The sequence below is a fragment of the Ailuropoda melanoleuca genome, chromosome X (assembly GCF_002007445.2).
Source record: "Ailuropoda melanoleuca isolate Jingjing chromosome X, ASM200744v2, whole genome shotgun sequence".
In the NCBI taxonomy this organism is placed as follows: domain Eukaryota; kingdom Metazoa; phylum Chordata; class Mammalia; order Carnivora; family Ursidae; genus Ailuropoda; species Ailuropoda melanoleuca.
Window position 1 is genome coordinate 77,446,162 of NC_048238.1, and position 16,675 is coordinate 77,462,836.

The following is a 16,675-nucleotide window of genomic DNA, read 5'->3' on the forward strand; positions in this document are numbered from 1 at the left end:
AAGACAACGAACCAGACACTTCAAGGCTTCCCCTGTATCTGAGTCCTCTCACAGACTATGAGGGGTTACTTCAAACTCTTTTCACCAGAAAGGATGCTGAACACCAACACGAGGCTGCCTAAGAAGAAAGGAGCCGGCAAATCTCATTTTGAGTCACGTGCTTCGAAAGATCAAGGTTGCATCACATAATAGTTACATTGATATTCTTAAGAATGTGTAGGACCTAGGTTCTAGGTCCTCTGCTTAGCAGATCAGAAAGCTGAGGCTAAGTGACCATCCGACTTGATAAGATGGAGGCAGACTGAATTTCAAAGCCTCAGATGTCTGGTCCATTGCCTGGTCTGCTGAAAAGACCTGTCTTCCCAGTGAGACCGAAAATCTCAGGTAGGGATGATGAGAGGTGAAGGGAGAGTCCTCCAACCAGAAATGATGCCTGAGGCACAGGGTGGGCATCCAGGTATTCGAACAACTGAGAAGAGTACTTTGAAAAAAAAAGTACTGACCTGTTTTCCATCCAGAGTGTAGAGTTTTTTGACAACCCCGGTCTCCAGCTTGATGGCTTCAGTGATATCAGTGAGGACTTGCTCAAAAGAGTGGGCTGTCTTCTTGTTCAGAAGCACACGTACGGCCTTCCGAGGCTTCACGCCACTGCGGATGATGGTCACCAGCTTGGGGCGCACGAAGTCCTTGTTCTCTCTGGCCTGGGCACTATTGCTGCTAGCCAGGGACTGGGGGGCTTTCATATTGGCTGATGTCTTCACATTGACAGACCAGTTGGGATTGACGTTCTTGGTGTACTCCACCTTTTTAAAGAAGTTGTCTGAGGAACAAACATAGCTTTCCCCTAAGGGAAGAAATAAGAAGTCATTAGTTGAATAGCAGATGTATGGACTATTCTAACCAAACTAACGCACACTGACCTTGGAGTCGGACTTTTGGAGATATGGTGATAATAACCAGCTGTAGGCTCAATTTCTAATTGGGCTCTCTCTCTAACAACTCAGCTCATTCAAATTCAAGGGCAAGTCATCAGCAAAACATTCTTCATTATAATGGCATACCTAAGTTGACAAATCCTCTAAAGTTAAGGGTTTCAAGGACAATGAACACATCTAAATATAATCTAACAAGCCGGGTTCCTCAAGCTTCATAGGATTTTACTGCGATTGAAATGCCTATGTCAATTTCTCGGATGTTTGTTAATATCTAGGGGGCATTACTGGAGTGTTTTTAACATGTCTCTGTTTCTTAATGTTCCTGTCCTGTTTCTGAACTCACAGCCCCATTCCATCGTTATAGTATAAACCAAGGAGAACTTTCACAATGAATACAGTTTAGTCCAAGTTAAAGTGACCCAAGTGTCCTTGCATATTGGGCATAGAGTACATACTTGTCAAGAAGCCAGATTGTCCTTTGCACAGAGTATGTGACTAAGCAGTAGATTACTGAAATGTGAAATGTGGGTGTTGAATATGTGTGTGTGTGTGTGTGTGTGTGTGTGTGTGTAGTTGTGTCTTCTATTGCTCACCCCCACACCCAAGTGGAAAAACTGTCTAAATAACAACATGCGTGCACACACACACACGCACACACACGCACACATACTGTTGCTTGTGTTTGCAAATCTAGCCGTTCCTTGAGAAATACTTTGCCTTGTTTCCACCACCCACCCCTAGGATCTTTCCATTTTCCTAAGCGCTACACACTCGATCTGTGTGTTCAAGGCCATCTTTTCCAAGGCTCACCCTTGGCTGCCACAAGTAATGAGGTGGAGATGTGAGAATACATCATACAGCCAGATTTATAAATTGGAGGAATCTAGCATAATTTTCACATTTACCTTGGGCTAGAGGAAATGACTAATACAGCGGAAGAAACACGGGGGCCAGAGGCAAGGGGCAGCGGGTGGGGGGGATTAGACACCTGGGACTAGAAGCTGGAGAAAAGAGGAAGAGAGGTAGTCTCAGCCTGGGGGGGAGAGTATTGGAAAAGGCTGCATTTGTTGTGTAAAACACGTTAGCCTCAAGGTATACAGAAGTTCATCCGGAGGTCGAGCTGCAGAAAACTAGAGTGAGTTAATCGGGCTTAACTCATCAGTAATAACTCTAAATAAATAAGTCAACCCTGGCCAGGGCAAAGAAAGCATTAAACACAATTATAGTCTGATGACTCTTCCTTTGGTCTCAGCAGGAGAACCACGCAGGGACTTTCAGAAACACCGGGTTGATAATTCACTCTTTTTGCAAATATTGATTGCTTTGCTGTAGCACCAAATCCTTTAAATCATGTTAATTAATAAATTTCTCAGTGCGGAGAGAAGACTCAGTCAGATTCTCAAGGGCATTTTTGAGGACATTTATGCGTATGTGTGAAGGGGAAGGGTGAGAGGCTTCCAACACTGCCCTGAGTCCCAGAGGCTGTCTTCTGCCTTGACAGGGGGACCAGGAGACAGTTTGTAGGTAAACATGGGCATCTTCTCCCACTTGGTACACACGCGCACACACACTCAAAGACCCCCAGGATAGAGTAGTCAAAGAACTCAACCAAAAGAAACCCTAATTTCTCTGGCTCCCTTGCTGGCTAATCCAACCTAACCCAAGTGATTAGAGGCTAGGGTCTTTAGTTTGTGACTTCAAAGGGTGAAGGAGCCCTTTCAATTCCCCCATCTAGTCAGAGCCAATATCCCCCACAGCCTAGAGATGACCCCTCGCCTTAGCGCTCCACCAGATTCACGGGTACCTTCCAAGAGGTTAGTGCCTTTGAGTCAAATGTTTTACATAACTTGTCAAGTACTTTAAAACTCTGACAACTGGTGGTGTAGAAATGTGTGAGGCTATATATTTATGATTTCACTCATCTACAGTCTCCCCTGGAGAGTCAGCTGTGTAGCCCTATTAGGACTCTGGACTTATTTTGCTCCCATGTCTTAAACCTCTTAAGCCTCTGAACTATGAGTATGATTAACCACCCCCAGATGAAAATGAACATGATGGTAGACAGCTATAGTATCATATGGCACCAAGAACTTTCCAGAGGGCCCAGCTCTTGGCCAAATCTATGTTGAGCACCTTCCAACAGTACATTTTAGTCTCTCCACTCTCTCCTTTTGGCCCCAATATGGAGTAATGGAAAAAGAACAGCTGACGTGATGTCAGTCAGAATGGGGTCTCCAATACCTAGTTGTGTGCCCTTGGGCAAGTTACTTAACCTCCCTTGGCTTCAGTTGCTTGTCTGCGAAGTGGGAATGATAGTAACAGTACCTACCTCATAAGGTTGGAGCGAGACACAAATCAGATGGTGGATATAAAGTGCTGAGCCCAGAGCCTGATGCATGGTAAGCACTTGATAAGTTCCACCTCTCGTTATCATTAAAGCCCTAATCTGAAGAAACAGAGAGGGAACAAGAAAGAAAGAGCAAAGAGTAAAGGAGGAAGAAAGGGCTGAGAGAAGGAAAGGAAAGGAAAGGAAAGGAAAGGAAAGGAAAGGAAAGGAAAGGAAAGGAAAGGAAGGAGTGAAATGAAAAGAGAAGGAACAAAAGCCCAAGGAAAGAAAAAAGAAAGAAGCAAGGGCAGCCATCTTGGAACTGAGCTATGATCGTTACATAACATGACCACTGCCCAGGTCTCGTGCCTTAAAGATAACGATTTCCTGCTGGTTAAGAGGTGTCCAGTTGCTGAAAATGCCACACGCAGGAGCTTTATGGTTAACACCCAGCGAAGCCACTTGCTGCCCCTGCTGATGCACACTGAGGGCAAGATATTTTATAACACTTTATTTTTTCTATGGCAGTTCTAGGTTCACAGAAAAATTAAGGGGGAAGGTACAGATATTTCCCACACAACCCCTGTCCCCACACATGCATAGCCACCCCCGTAAACAAACATCCCCTTCCAGAGGGCAGGATATTTATGGCGGTTGAAGGAGGCAGCTTGGGGAGTCAGACAGATCTGAATTCCAGTCCCAATCAGGCCTTTATGAGTGGTGTGACATCAGGCAAATCACTTAATCTCTGAGTCTCAGCTTTTCCATCTATAAATTGAAGGTATTACACTAGGTGACATCTCAGTCCCCTTCCAGCCCTAAAGGTCTATAAGAAGGAATTTGCTTCTCTTTTCCATCCCCACAAAGCTGTAGGAGGTAAAGTTGTTATGGTCACTAAATGTTAAAGAAATAGGGGCTCACTACTGAGGACTCTCCACTTGTACTACTGGAAAGACATCAAATGTGTTACTTCTTTAGACCAAGGCTTCCTCGTTCTGATTTTGCAAACCTCTGCAGTGTCTGCTGCCAGAGCTCGGTGCTTCCTGCACGCCCAGCTGCCTGGCACTTGGAGCTGGATGAGGTGTGCTGCACCTTTACACAGCTGGGTTCCCACCCTGCCGCAGCTTCCAGGGGCCATTTCCCACCCATTGAGAGTCTAGAAGGCAAGCTGGCTTCAGCGCCAAAGAAGGTGACAATTTGCTGGAACTGACAACCTGCTTCAGGATGAGGAGGTAAGGAAATGAAGTCATGGAAGCACAGCTGAAGGGGCAGGAAGGGAGCAAGCTGCGGGCTCAAGATGATCTAATGTCTACCTCCCTTCACTTTCAGGAGGACCCCATTTTCAAAAACATTAAGTGCATTCATGTTTCCTCAGAGCAGAAACACTTCTGCCTGGGCTTTCTCCTCTTTGCCAGAGCTTCCTCACTCAAGATGGAAAATATTAAATGTTACTTTATTGTATCACCATATCTATTAATGATGCATCTGTCTCCCAGGTATCTTTAAATGCTTCTCTTTGGCGATGTGCCTGCTTTAATAGCTAGAGGATAAATTAGTGAGAAAGTGGTTTCATCTCATCTCATCTCAAATGAGCTATGGCAAAGGAACGGGATCATAACTAGGGTCGCCATTCAACTCAGATTTTCCAACAAGACTGTCCCAATTGGAAATATTCTGTCCTGTGGTCCACGTAATAATGCTCAAAACAACAGCCCTAAGATTGACCTGGGTACTCACAAACAAGGAAGTGCAGACAGGAATTGGGCAGGAAGGGAAGGAGAATGACTTAGTGTTGGAAGACTCAGCAAGACAAAAGGAAAAGTCAGTGGTGGGTTTCATTCATTGACCCACTGGGAATATGACTAATACATATATGACCACAGCCTTCATGGCTTTGCTAAGACTCTGTGTAACCAAGGAGTGTGGGAAAGCTGACATAAATAAACCGATTTGGGCCCAAAACATTCCCCTTGTGACTTTCAGTATCTAGCAGGCAGGAGACTAGAGGTATTAGACAAGGAGTATCACAGGCCAGAGTGATTTTTTTTTCTATTTCATTTTCTTTTAGTCTAAATATTTAACAATGTGGCCATTTGGAAATAGTATGTTCTATGCTCTATCATTCCCTTAAGATCTACAAAACAAAAAAGCAAACACAAGAACAAGGCCTTCTGCACTCCTAGGAACTCCCGCCACTGTAGTTTTCTGAAAGGGACCATCAAGATCACCTAATCTGGTATTTCTCAAGTTTAAGTGCTCGTAAGAATCACCTGGGAAGATTTATAAAAAGACAGATTCTGGCTCCCTAGCCTTAGAGATTCTGATTCCATAGATCTGGGGTGTGACCTAGGAATTGATATTTTTCCAAATCTCTGAAAGTTTCTGAAAGGCAATCAGGTGTGGGAACTTCTGGCCCTCCCAATCCCTCACTAGCATCATCATTATCATATTACTTTTTTTACATCATTAACAATAATACCTTGTAGCTGTAGTTTTACCTTGTCAATGGGTTTTATATCTATTATTTCATTATATCCTCCCAACCACCCTGACAGATAAAGAAGGCAGGTGTTACTAGTCTCTTTCTACAGATAAGAATATTACAACAGAGACTCAAGGTGTTCCATGCATGCACTGGAATGTTATTCCTCCATAAAAGGGAACAAAGTGCCGATACAAAGTACAACACAGACAACCCTTCAAAACATTTTTCTAAGGGAAAGAAGCCTGTCACAAAAGACCACACAGTGTATGATTCAGTTTATATAAAACTTCCATAATAGGCAAATCTGTAGAGACATAAAGTAGGTAAGCTATTGCCTAGGGTTGGAGACAATGAGGGAAATGGGCAGTGACAGCCAATTGGTACAGGGTTCCTTTTGGGGATGAACAAGATGATCTAACATTGGATTATGATGCTAGTTGTACCACTTGGTAAATTTTCTAAAAATCATTGAATTGTACACTTCAATGGATGATATTTACATTATGCAAATTACACCTTAAAATGGTTGTTTTCTTCAAAAATGCTGTTTTAAAAAAGAGAAGGTTATTCACAGAGGTGATAAGGACAGACCTATGGTCATGTGGCTAACCAGCTATAAACGAGGATAACTCAACAGTCATAGATACCCTTTACTGAGTGGTACTGTATGCCAGAAATAATAGTAAATACTTCATACTCATTGTCTTATTGAATCCTCAAAGCAATTATTCCCACTTTACGGATGAAAAACTGAGACTCGGGGAGTCTAAACGGTTTCCCCAAGGTCACACGAGCTAGCAGGTGGCAGATCTTGGACTGGCAACAAATCCCATTCCAAAGACTTCTTTTCCTGTGATAACCTTCTGCCTCTATGACTAGAACCCACTGCCTCTTACTCTTCACCAGGGCTCTTTCCAAACTTCTCCAGTGTGAAGTCTCTTGGAGAGCAATGTGTACGAATGTTTTTAATCTTTCAGGCAACCTCTTCCAATGGTGAACAAAGTGAGGGACTTCTGTCCTTCATTCCTAGAAGAGTCATTCCAAAGGACAAAACAGGAGAGAAAAGACCTTTTTCCTCTTTATCTGCCTTATCTCAGTGCCCTTTCCCATCTGACTCGGCAGAAGTGGGAAGACTGGTCACTTTCCTCAACACTATCCTAGAGACACCCCAGAATTTCCTTGACTGCATGGGCAGTACTCAGGACTGGGAGGGGCTTGAGGCCCACTGCAGCTTGTGCTTGTAGATGATATGTGAATAAATGCAACTGAACCTTATTTACATTCTGCATAACCCGGGAAGTACCACCATGCACCCAGGGGAGGAATCCAATCTAGCAGGACTCAAAAGGGTCAGGAGAAAGAGTGCAGTCTTCAAAATTGCATCTATTATCTATGTTGAACTGAGATTATCACAAAAAACACACACACACACACACACACACACACACACATCCAGGAAGATAAATCAATATCAAGGGCTTGTCCTTGAGCAAGGTATGTTAAAAAATGGACTTGTGGGGGGAAATGTGTGCATGATACTTCTCTTATATCAGACACAAGAACATTCTAATTCTTACTCCGAATACAATGTCCCCGGGTCCAGAATTCTGTCCTGTCATCTGTCACGCTCTTTAAAAAATCACAGCTTGGGGAAATGAGGACACACTGGGTGATTCAAGGTGCTTTGTTTGTGACAATTATTACAGAGACATCCCTCAAATTCACCCGAGATATGGATTTCACGGTGATGAAAGACACACACCCTATCAATTACTCTGTTGGACAGCTCCCTCAATCTCACTCGAAGTCCATCCAGTTTGCCCTGACTCTCCTTCAAGACATGGGCTAGGATAGTCAATCCTTCAATGTGCAGAAAAACCTAGGATTAACCTCTGCCTGGCCATCCAGCACTCAATCCAATAGTCTAAGCCTTCTCAGCGTTGTTTTTCAAGGTCAGTTATGTGGAAAAACCTCAGGCTTGAGCCCTGAGACCCAGATCCAGTAGCCATAAGGACACTGTCGCTTATAAGTAACTGGCCCCAAATCACTTGACCTGACCTGAGAAACAGCAGCTAAGTGTGAGAACGTGGTCTTGTGCAAGGGAAGCCCTCATGCTCCTTTGTCTAAGAGCACAAGAAACCTAGAAGCAGTAAAGCGGAGGCAGGGCACTCCCACACCAAGTCATTTAATGTGCTGATTCCCATTCCCTGTTGGCTGTTTCATAATTTGGTTTCCCGAGAGATCCGCCTGCTCTAAACTCACCTGTGCTCAGGGAATGGAAGGGGGGAGGAGGTAGGGCTAGAGAGTCGGGGAGAGGACTGGGGGAGGGCCATTTGCCTTATCAGTTGGTTACATGTCATAGCCACTTGAGAGTGGGCATAGGGAGGCATCCACAATATGACTGACTTGACAAAGTAAAATACTTAGCACGTGTCCCAAGATCTATTTTCTAAATAACCACAAAAAAGGCATCGTGGACGAGCGGGCTTTGGTAAGAGCTGAGACTTCCCTTCTTTTTGAGTGGGTACACAGATTTTTGGGTTTTCAACAACCTTGTCATAACATTCAGTTGTAATACCAAAGTCTAGAGAGGCTTTAAAGGGATTTAGGTACAGTGAGTCGGTTCCTATTCTAATAGGAAGAGTCTTTATTAAAATACCAGACATACCTCCAGCTTCCTTTGGTATTTCTCTCAATGACCTCAGCCTTAGGGACACACCCTGGAGTGGGCTTTTTAGAAGCGACAGCTGAGCAGTGACCACTTACCTAAAAGTATAGTCCTTTGTGAATATGACCATGAAGTCCTGCTTTTAAGGGGCATATGTCGAGGCGTTGCCTTGCACAAATAGTCTCTCAGCAGTTCAAAGGATATTTGGCTATCTTTCTGTGAACCCAACCAAAGTTCCTTCCTCATTTTAAAGCCCTAATGAGTTCGTGGTCTGCCTCAGTAATGCTACTTAGAATGAATTATGAACAAGATCGAGAGTAAGTGACACAATTCAGATGTTCCTTTGTACACCCTGGCAGACAAGCACAATGCATTGTCACCACCATCCACGCTCCAACGCCAGCAGAGACTGAAAGCCATGAAGGATAATGGCTAACGGCCCCATCAGTGCCTATAGACTCAGCAGTCGCAGCATCAAGCTGGTGCTCTGACAAATCGATCCCCGAATTTTTTTTCAGGGTACTCCAAGAAATGTAAGCACGGCCAAGGGTGCCACCCCCCCACCGGGAGCCACCACCCTTACATTACCTTCCTCCAGTTCATCCATGCTTCCGATTTTCCTGGATCCATCAATGGTGTAAATGTAACGCACTCCCTGAGGCAGGTTGATGTTGTCAGACAGAGATCGCGTCAGGTCAGCCAGCAAGGCGTCGAAGCTGCGAAAACGGTCAGAGGACACAGCGTACACAATCCCCTTGAAGTAGCGGTCCCCATTGCGGTAGAAACGTACCTTCTTGGCTTTCTTCTCATTGCTCAGTGCCTGCAAGGTTCTGGTTCTGTAGAAACTACAATGGGCGCTGTGAGTGGGGCTGGGCAGCCCATTCATTCGTGAGCCTCGCATGTTCCTGGATGTCTTATCTCTTTCGTCAAAATGTCCAAAATCAAGTTCCATATTTTGGTGGAACCTCAGTGACCTGAGTGTTGGACAAAGGGGGTGAAAAGAGGCAAAGAAAAAAGGGGAGGGGGGAAAAAAGAAAGGAATTCAAATATTAGCCAGATCCAGTTCTGCAATCTGCTGCTTGTAAAAGGAACTGGTTGCAAAAGCCCGTGACCCATCTGCTGCTTGCCCCTGACCTGCAGGAATATTGATCTTAATAGAGAAGAAGGAGGGGCTGGGGGATGCTGGTGGTGGTGGGGGGTTGGGATGAGAGATAGGGAGGGAGGCACTCTGGGCACTGTTCCAAACAGGGGAGAGGGAGGGATTTTGAAATCGCTTGAAATCCTGGGACTTATTGACAGTGGCTCCTATCAAATTGTAACTTCGGGCAAAATACATTAAAACTGGCATCTGTTCCCTCACACATGCCCACATGACTAACAGTTGTAAATGAATCCATAGCCTGACAAAATCCCCTTGAAGAGAATAGAAGGCGCTGGCTGAGGTTAGCATCTCCAGTTAAGGAGGCAATCTTTGTGCCTTAGTAAAATGACTACAGTGAGGAAGGTTTTTCATTTTATTCCAAACCCCCTCTCCTACTCTAACGTGTGCACCCCCTCCCCGCCCCCCAGAATAAACTGGGATTCTCCTTTAAAGGGACAGCCTCCAGGGAATAGCTAGTGTCTTTGTGCTATTCATCAGACCCTTTCCCCACCAAGCTGGTGCAGCTATCCGACATTCATAAGAAATAAGCTGGGATAACAGGGATTAGAAAAATCAGTTATTTAACAAGTTATTAGCTCTGCTTTCCCCTGGTACCATTTGGTCACTAAATCCTTTTCTTTCTTTCTTTCTTTCTTTCTTTCTTTCTTTCTTTCTTTCTTTCTTTTTTTATATGTGCTCTATCCCTCCCCAACGAGGCAGCCCCACCTCTTAATCGAATAATGTAATTTTTGAAAGATTCCCAAATGAGTCCCTGGAAAGCATATGGGACCTTTTTGAAACAAGCACACCTTTCATTGTTCTGGATTTCTACCCTGACCGAAGGAGCATTTTGCCCCTCACAGCAACAATTCACCCCCAAACTTGTGTATTGCCCAGGTGCATTAGCTGAGGTGAAATATGGTCATTTGTTAGATTTGCTTTTTCCCCTTCTGCTGAACCAGAGAGAAGAAAGAAAGAAGAAAGAAATAAAAAGGGAAAGAAAGGGAGGAGAGAAAGAAAAAGCGAAATCAAAACATGAAACCGAACACAACAGAAGCCTCGAACACTAGCAAAGGTAGTGACCACAGCCTAGGAACCCAACTATTAACATGCATCTCACAGATGGGGATAAAAGGACTCACAGAGCAAACAGGGCTCAGCTGCTACACACTGCCACACCGAGATATTTGCAAGGGACCAGGAGGACAGCAGATAAAGGAGGACTGGTGCCTAGGAGGCTGGCCAGACTCGTTCCCCCTTTTCTTCCAATGTCACCATGACCTGTGCTGAGCTCAGCATTGTCTCTGTCAGACAACCTGCAGTGGTGAGAGACCCCACCTCCTCAAGACAAGTAGCAAGCATCTCCCCAGGCATGCCGGTAACACTTGGCTTTGCTTCAGGATCACGGGGGGGGGGGGGGGGGGGGCATTTTTTTAAAAAAAAAAACCAAAAAAAAAAAANAATCAACATCACAGCGAAAACAAATGAACATCAAACTCACTTTTCCAAAGGAAAATCCCAGGTAGAGGCTTAAGGAAAAATCCGATAGAATAAGGCAAAATAAATTTTTTTTTAAAAAAAAGGAGAAGGAGGAGAGAAAGAGAGAGAGCTAGAGCAAGCGCTTTGCCTTGTGCTTTTCCCGCTTGGCATCTGTTACATTCTGCCTGAAAATCACTGGAAAGCCCCACTCACCGGTTTTCTGCTGGTTGGGTGGAGATGCTGAGAGAAAGAAAACCAATCTCTCTATGCCTTTGTTGTCTGAGCTCCAAGCAAGAAATTCCTGCCAGGGTGGATAGATGCCTTCTAGGTCCTAGTGCCTTGTCCAGCTTCTCCCCTATAACTCAGCCTTAATGAATCCCCCCAACTCCTATGATTAATTATATGCTTTTTTTTTTCAATTCACAGGCTGCATTAACAGCGAGAAAGGTTTCATTTATAACCAACAGGAAATTGCAGGGTAGCAAAAAGATTGCACAGGCAAGTGCAGAATGTTCTAATGAGCAATGTGTTAGCCACCCCCCCACACCCCCTTTTTAAAAGGGAATTGGCAATTTCACTTGGCCAAAACCTCCGCCTGATCTGCCTGGGGACCAGACTCAGGCAGGCAAACCAGGGTTCTTAGAAATTGTAGCTCTCTTCCTCTCACCTTCTTGAGACAAAACAATCAAACCCGAATGTTCTTGAAGGCATCCTTAGTTAACGCATCCAACAACTGGTTGTTTTTGAAATAAGGCCAATGGAATAGACTACGAGGGAGAATAAAAAGGACAAGACAAGCGAAAAGAGTTCCAGAATTTCATGGCAGATGATGTCTGAAAAAGGACCCCAAAGACCTTTTAGCTTGCTGTAATAATCTGGTTAATGGGATCTGTGGCATTTACCTATGAGAGTTTGTGAGTTCAAATCCAACCCAGAGACCTTTCCATGTGAAGTGAGTCTGATGGCTACAAGATAAATATTAATGGCTCCTCAAATTTCCTATTGGTTATAAAATGTCTTCTTTGTATCAAATATGTTAGAAAAGGGTAGGAAGCAACCACATTAACTTCCTTAAATCATGTCAGACTGTAAGACAAAAGAAGAGGAAGGTGAGAGAGTAAAGGAGGGGCGGGCTACCATCTTCACAACTGAGGCCACGTGTATTAACAGGTAGAGTCTTGAACTACCATGACTCCATTGTCACTTGGCTTCCAGAAAGCTCAGCGCTAATAGCAGGCTCTGTAACGATCTTCTGATTCCTAACACAATTAACCCTTCTTTTTAGATAGAGCTGTTGAAGATGAATAGGTAAGCATTTTTTGGTGCATGTGTTTTACTGTAAGATGCCTCAGAGTGGGATAAAAAAGATGATATTCCTTCTCGGGAAGGTGTTGGCAAAGCAAGCCTAAGCTCTCTGTGTTCGTGGGGTAGACAGCCTCCGTGTGCAACCCGCCTAGTCAAGGCTGCCCACCTTGCTGCTGCTCTTCTGACTTCTAAATAACTACCTCAGGGGACCACGTGTGTCTGCTCTGTCCTCTTCCATTTGTTTCGACCTTACACTCTGACCATCTCCAGAAAGATCAGGGTTATTCAGGTCAAGGGCAGACCATATCAAGGAATAAGGGCAGGGACATATGGAAATTCCAGACAGTGGTTGTAACTTCCTGGTCCAGCAAGGTCAATGTCTTAACTTTTTTATTGCACATCATGAGTGTTTCATAAATACATGGCGATTGGTTTTGTATCGGAACTCAAATATTTTTATTTTGGAAGGAGGATAGAAGAATGGATGAGATAATAAAACAAACAATAAAGGATTTAGAATAGATTTTAGAAGGGATTTCCCCATGTTATAGGCTTTGCAACACTACTGTGGAAGCCACCAAATGTCTTCAGGAGACAGTCTGGGGTGGGTGATTTCGTTTGTTTACATCCATCAAAGAGCAGACAGGTGAACAAGATCAAGGTTTCCCCCATGTGAGCTATGTGGATGTTAACAAGTGGTCTTTAAAAACAAACAAACAAAAATGGTTCTTTGGTCAAAAATGTTTAAAAAGTGGGGGGATAAACAAAATTTGTTTTCTTTACCATGAAACCTCTCCTTTAATATGCAAAAAAAATGGCATGTGTCTTCAAAAATGCAATTTAGTATGAAGGGCTTCCTGCTTTAAAAAAAAAAAAAAAAAGCTCCGGGGCGCCTGGGTGGCTGTTGGTTAAACATCTGCTTTTGGCTCAGGTCAGGATCCCGAGGTCCTGGTATTGAGCCCTGCATCAGGCTCCCTGCTTAGCGGGGAGCCTGCTTCTCTCTCTCCCTCTGACGCTCCCCCTGCTTGTGCTCTCTTTCTCTCTCTCTCTCAAATAAATAAATAAAATTTTTAAAAAGCTCAGAACCTCTTTTTCCAGAGCATTTCATAGACTAATGTTTTGTGGATCAACCTTTTGCAAAAACTGGGCTAGATCATCTCACAAACATATTTCCTCTCAAAGAGCTCTCAGCTACCCATCAGGATTTTTCTCTCACTTCCTTAAAGGAGAAGAATCACTAGCAGAAAACAAGAGCTCAGACGTGAGTCCAGGGAGAAAGTGCATCTTTATGCATGGAAGTCAACTTTGAAGATCAAGGGAGAGTCGTGGTTGAGGGCTGAATGGAGTGAAGAGATTGAAGAAAAAGTATAGCAACCTCATTGTGGGAGAAGTAGCAGTAAAACCTTTTTGAGTAATTCCCACATGCTCACACTCATTGAGGAGACAGGACCAAAATCAAGAAGGGGAAGGGCTTAGATCATGCTTGATATGTTGTGGTCTGGGTTAATCAAACTCAGCTTAAAGATCAGGGTCAGGTAGCAAGACCATCCATCATACACACACACACACACACAGTCACTAGAATACATTATCTAACAAAAATACAGAGAGCAGGATCTGGGGTGGGGCAGCGTAAGCAACGGGAAGGGACTTTGAAAATATATACAAACTCTTTACGGGGACCACAGAAGTATAAAGTACATAGGAATAAATCCAACAAGTATGTGTTGGACCTTTACTGAGAAAATCATAAAATGATTGAAGAACATAACAGAAACTGTGAATAAATGTAGAACCAGACCATGCTTATGGATGGCAAGTGGCAATGTTGTAAGGCTATCAATCCTCCACGGAGTAATCTATATATACATGAAGAAATTCCAATAAAAACCCCAACAGAAATTTTTGTGAAATTCATAAATACCAGTTGTTGTGAAGTATCTGTTATTGTAAGGGTTAAATGAGTAAATATATGTAAAGTGCTTGGAACGATCCCTGGCACATAGTATATACGATACAAGTATAAATTTTTATTTTCCCTCAAGTATTCACAGGGCATCTCCTTCACTTCTTTCAAGTCTTTGCCCGAAGGGCAGCTTCTCCACAAGACCAACCCAGACCACCCTGTTTGAAGTTAGAACTTTCTCTCTCAAGGAAGCACTCCCGATTTCCTTTATCCCACTTTATTATTTCCATAACATTTATCATCTTCCAACATGCTGTGTAATATACCTATTTATGATGTTCATCATAACATCCTGCCAAGTAGAATATAAGCTCCACAAGGGCAGGAATGGTCTAACAGCTTTAATGAAATACAATTCGCCATACCAATAGTAATATTTTTGCTTGTTTTTACTTTTCTAGGATTTACTTATTTATTTGAGAGAGAGAGGGTGTGTAGAAGGGGGGGGAAGGTCAGAGGAAGAGGAAGAGAGTCTCAAGCAGTCTCCCCACTGACTGCATAGCCCCATGAAGGGCTCGATCTCAGGACCCTGAGATTGTGACCTGAGCCAAAATCAAGAGTCAGGCACTTCACGGACTGAGCCACCCAGGCACCCTTATTTGTTTTTAATACTGGATTCAATAATTCTTTTTTAAAATTATTATTACTTACTTATTTGACAGAGAGAGAGCATAAGCAGGGGGAGCGGCAGAGGGAAAGGGAGAAGCAGACTCCCAGTTGAGCAGGGATCCTGATGTGGGGCTCCATCCCAGGACCCTAAGATCATGACCTGTGCTGAAGGCAGTGGCCTAACTGACTGAGCCACCCAGGCACCCCTTAATACTGTATTCAAAATGCCTAGAACAATGTTTAACACATAGTAAGTAGGTTTGGGAATTTTTAAATTGGATTCAGTAAGGGAAGCATGGAATATTCAATAGATGGTATTGGGGCAATTAACTTTCATATGGAAAAAAATTAAATTAGATCCACACCTCCCACCACACATAAAAACAAACTCCAGATGTCTTGAAGTTCTGAATATAAAGAACAGAACTTTACAATTATTAGACTAAAATATGGGAGATTCTCTTCAAATCTTTGTGGTTTAAAAAAAACACTTTTTTTTTAACCAAGATGAAAAAGCAGAAATCTCATAGGAAAATATTTGTAAATTTGATTATGTGAAAATCTAAAGCTTCTGAAGGTGAAAGAGCATTCAAACACTAAAAGATAAGTAAGAAATTGAGAAAAGATATTTGAATCTTATATAACTAACAAGGATTCATGTCCTTAAACATATAATATAAAGTTATATCAATAAGGCAAAGGCAAAACTCCAATAGAAAAAAAATGAGCAAAGGATTAGTCCAGATTGTTCATAGGCAAGGAAACCTTGATGGCCAATAAACATGTGAAAATATGCTCAACCTCACACATAACTAGGGAAATCCAAGTTAAAACAGAAATTACTTATTTTGCAACGATTAGGTTGGGAGAAACCTTTAAGATATGGCATAGCCGGTATAGGGAAAGACAAAAAAACAGCTGGAACTCTCATGCAATGTTGGAGGAAACGTAAATTGGTACAATTTTGGAAAGCAGTTTTGGGCAATAGCTAGTAAAGTTGAAAGTATGTATCTATCTATGACCCCAAAATTTCATTTCTGATACCCGTGCTAGGGGAATGCTCACACATGGATTCAAAGAGACCACTGCAAGGATATTTATAAAAGCATTTTTGAAATGTGGAACAATGAAAACAACCCAAACGCCCATCATCGGCATTCTAATTTGATTAGCGGTTATTCATACGTGGAATGTTATACACAGTGAAAGAGAATAAATGGGTGTTAAGTGCAAGTGGTGGTGCACAGATTTCTGCATAGCCAGAAGTTTTCCTTTCTCTGGTCATGAAATGCCCAGGAGAGCAATTGCGGAGTCATATAATACTTGTATGTTTAATTTTATAAGAAACTGCTTAACTTTCTTCCAGAGTGGCTTAAAATTTTACTTCCTCATCAGCAATGTATGAGAGATCCAGTTTCCGTACATCTTCACCAGCGTTTGGGATTTTTATGTTAGCCATTCTACTAGCTGTGTCGTGATATCCTTTATGGTTTTAATTTACATTCCCTTCATGTGTCATAGCATTGAATATCTTTCATGTGTTTATTTTCTAATTGTGTATCTTCTGCGGGGAGATGACTCTGTACCTTTTGCTCATTTTCTAATTGAATTGTGGGGGGTTGTTGGTTTGTTTGTTTGAAGATTTTATTTTTAAGTGACCTCTACACCCAACATGGGACTCAAACTTAGAACCTTCGAGATCAAGAGTCTCCTGCTCCACCAACAGAGCGAGCCAGGCACCCCCATTTTTTAAATGTTGAG

At 43.0% G+C, this 16,675-nt stretch overlaps 1 protein-coding gene across 6 annotated transcripts in view; it reads right to left on the reverse strand.

The window, feature by feature from the left end:
* The window catches only part of DCX (doublecortin), a 111,203-nt gene extending 99,760 nt beyond the window's left edge, over positions 1-11,443 (reverse strand). For 4 of the 6 annotated variants that reach the window (XM_034649590.1, XM_034649589.1, XM_034649588.1 and 1 more), the window contains exons 1-3: positions 11,248-11,443; positions 9,003-9,388; positions 504-844 (exon numbers count right to left, since the gene is read on the reverse strand). In XM_034649590.1, coding sequence (XP_034505481.1) covers positions 504-844; positions 9,003-9,366 — 705 coding nt within the window. In that variant the 5' untranslated portion in view covers positions 9,367-9,388; positions 11,248-11,443. Of the gene's footprint in view, positions 1-503; positions 845-9,002; positions 9,389-10,697; positions 10,822-11,056; positions 11,214-11,247 lie in introns of those variants that run through there. The other 2 variants (XM_034649586.1, XM_034649587.1) reach the window with 2 other exon arrangements.
* Between the last annotated feature and the right edge of the window lie 5,232 nt (positions 11,444-16,675).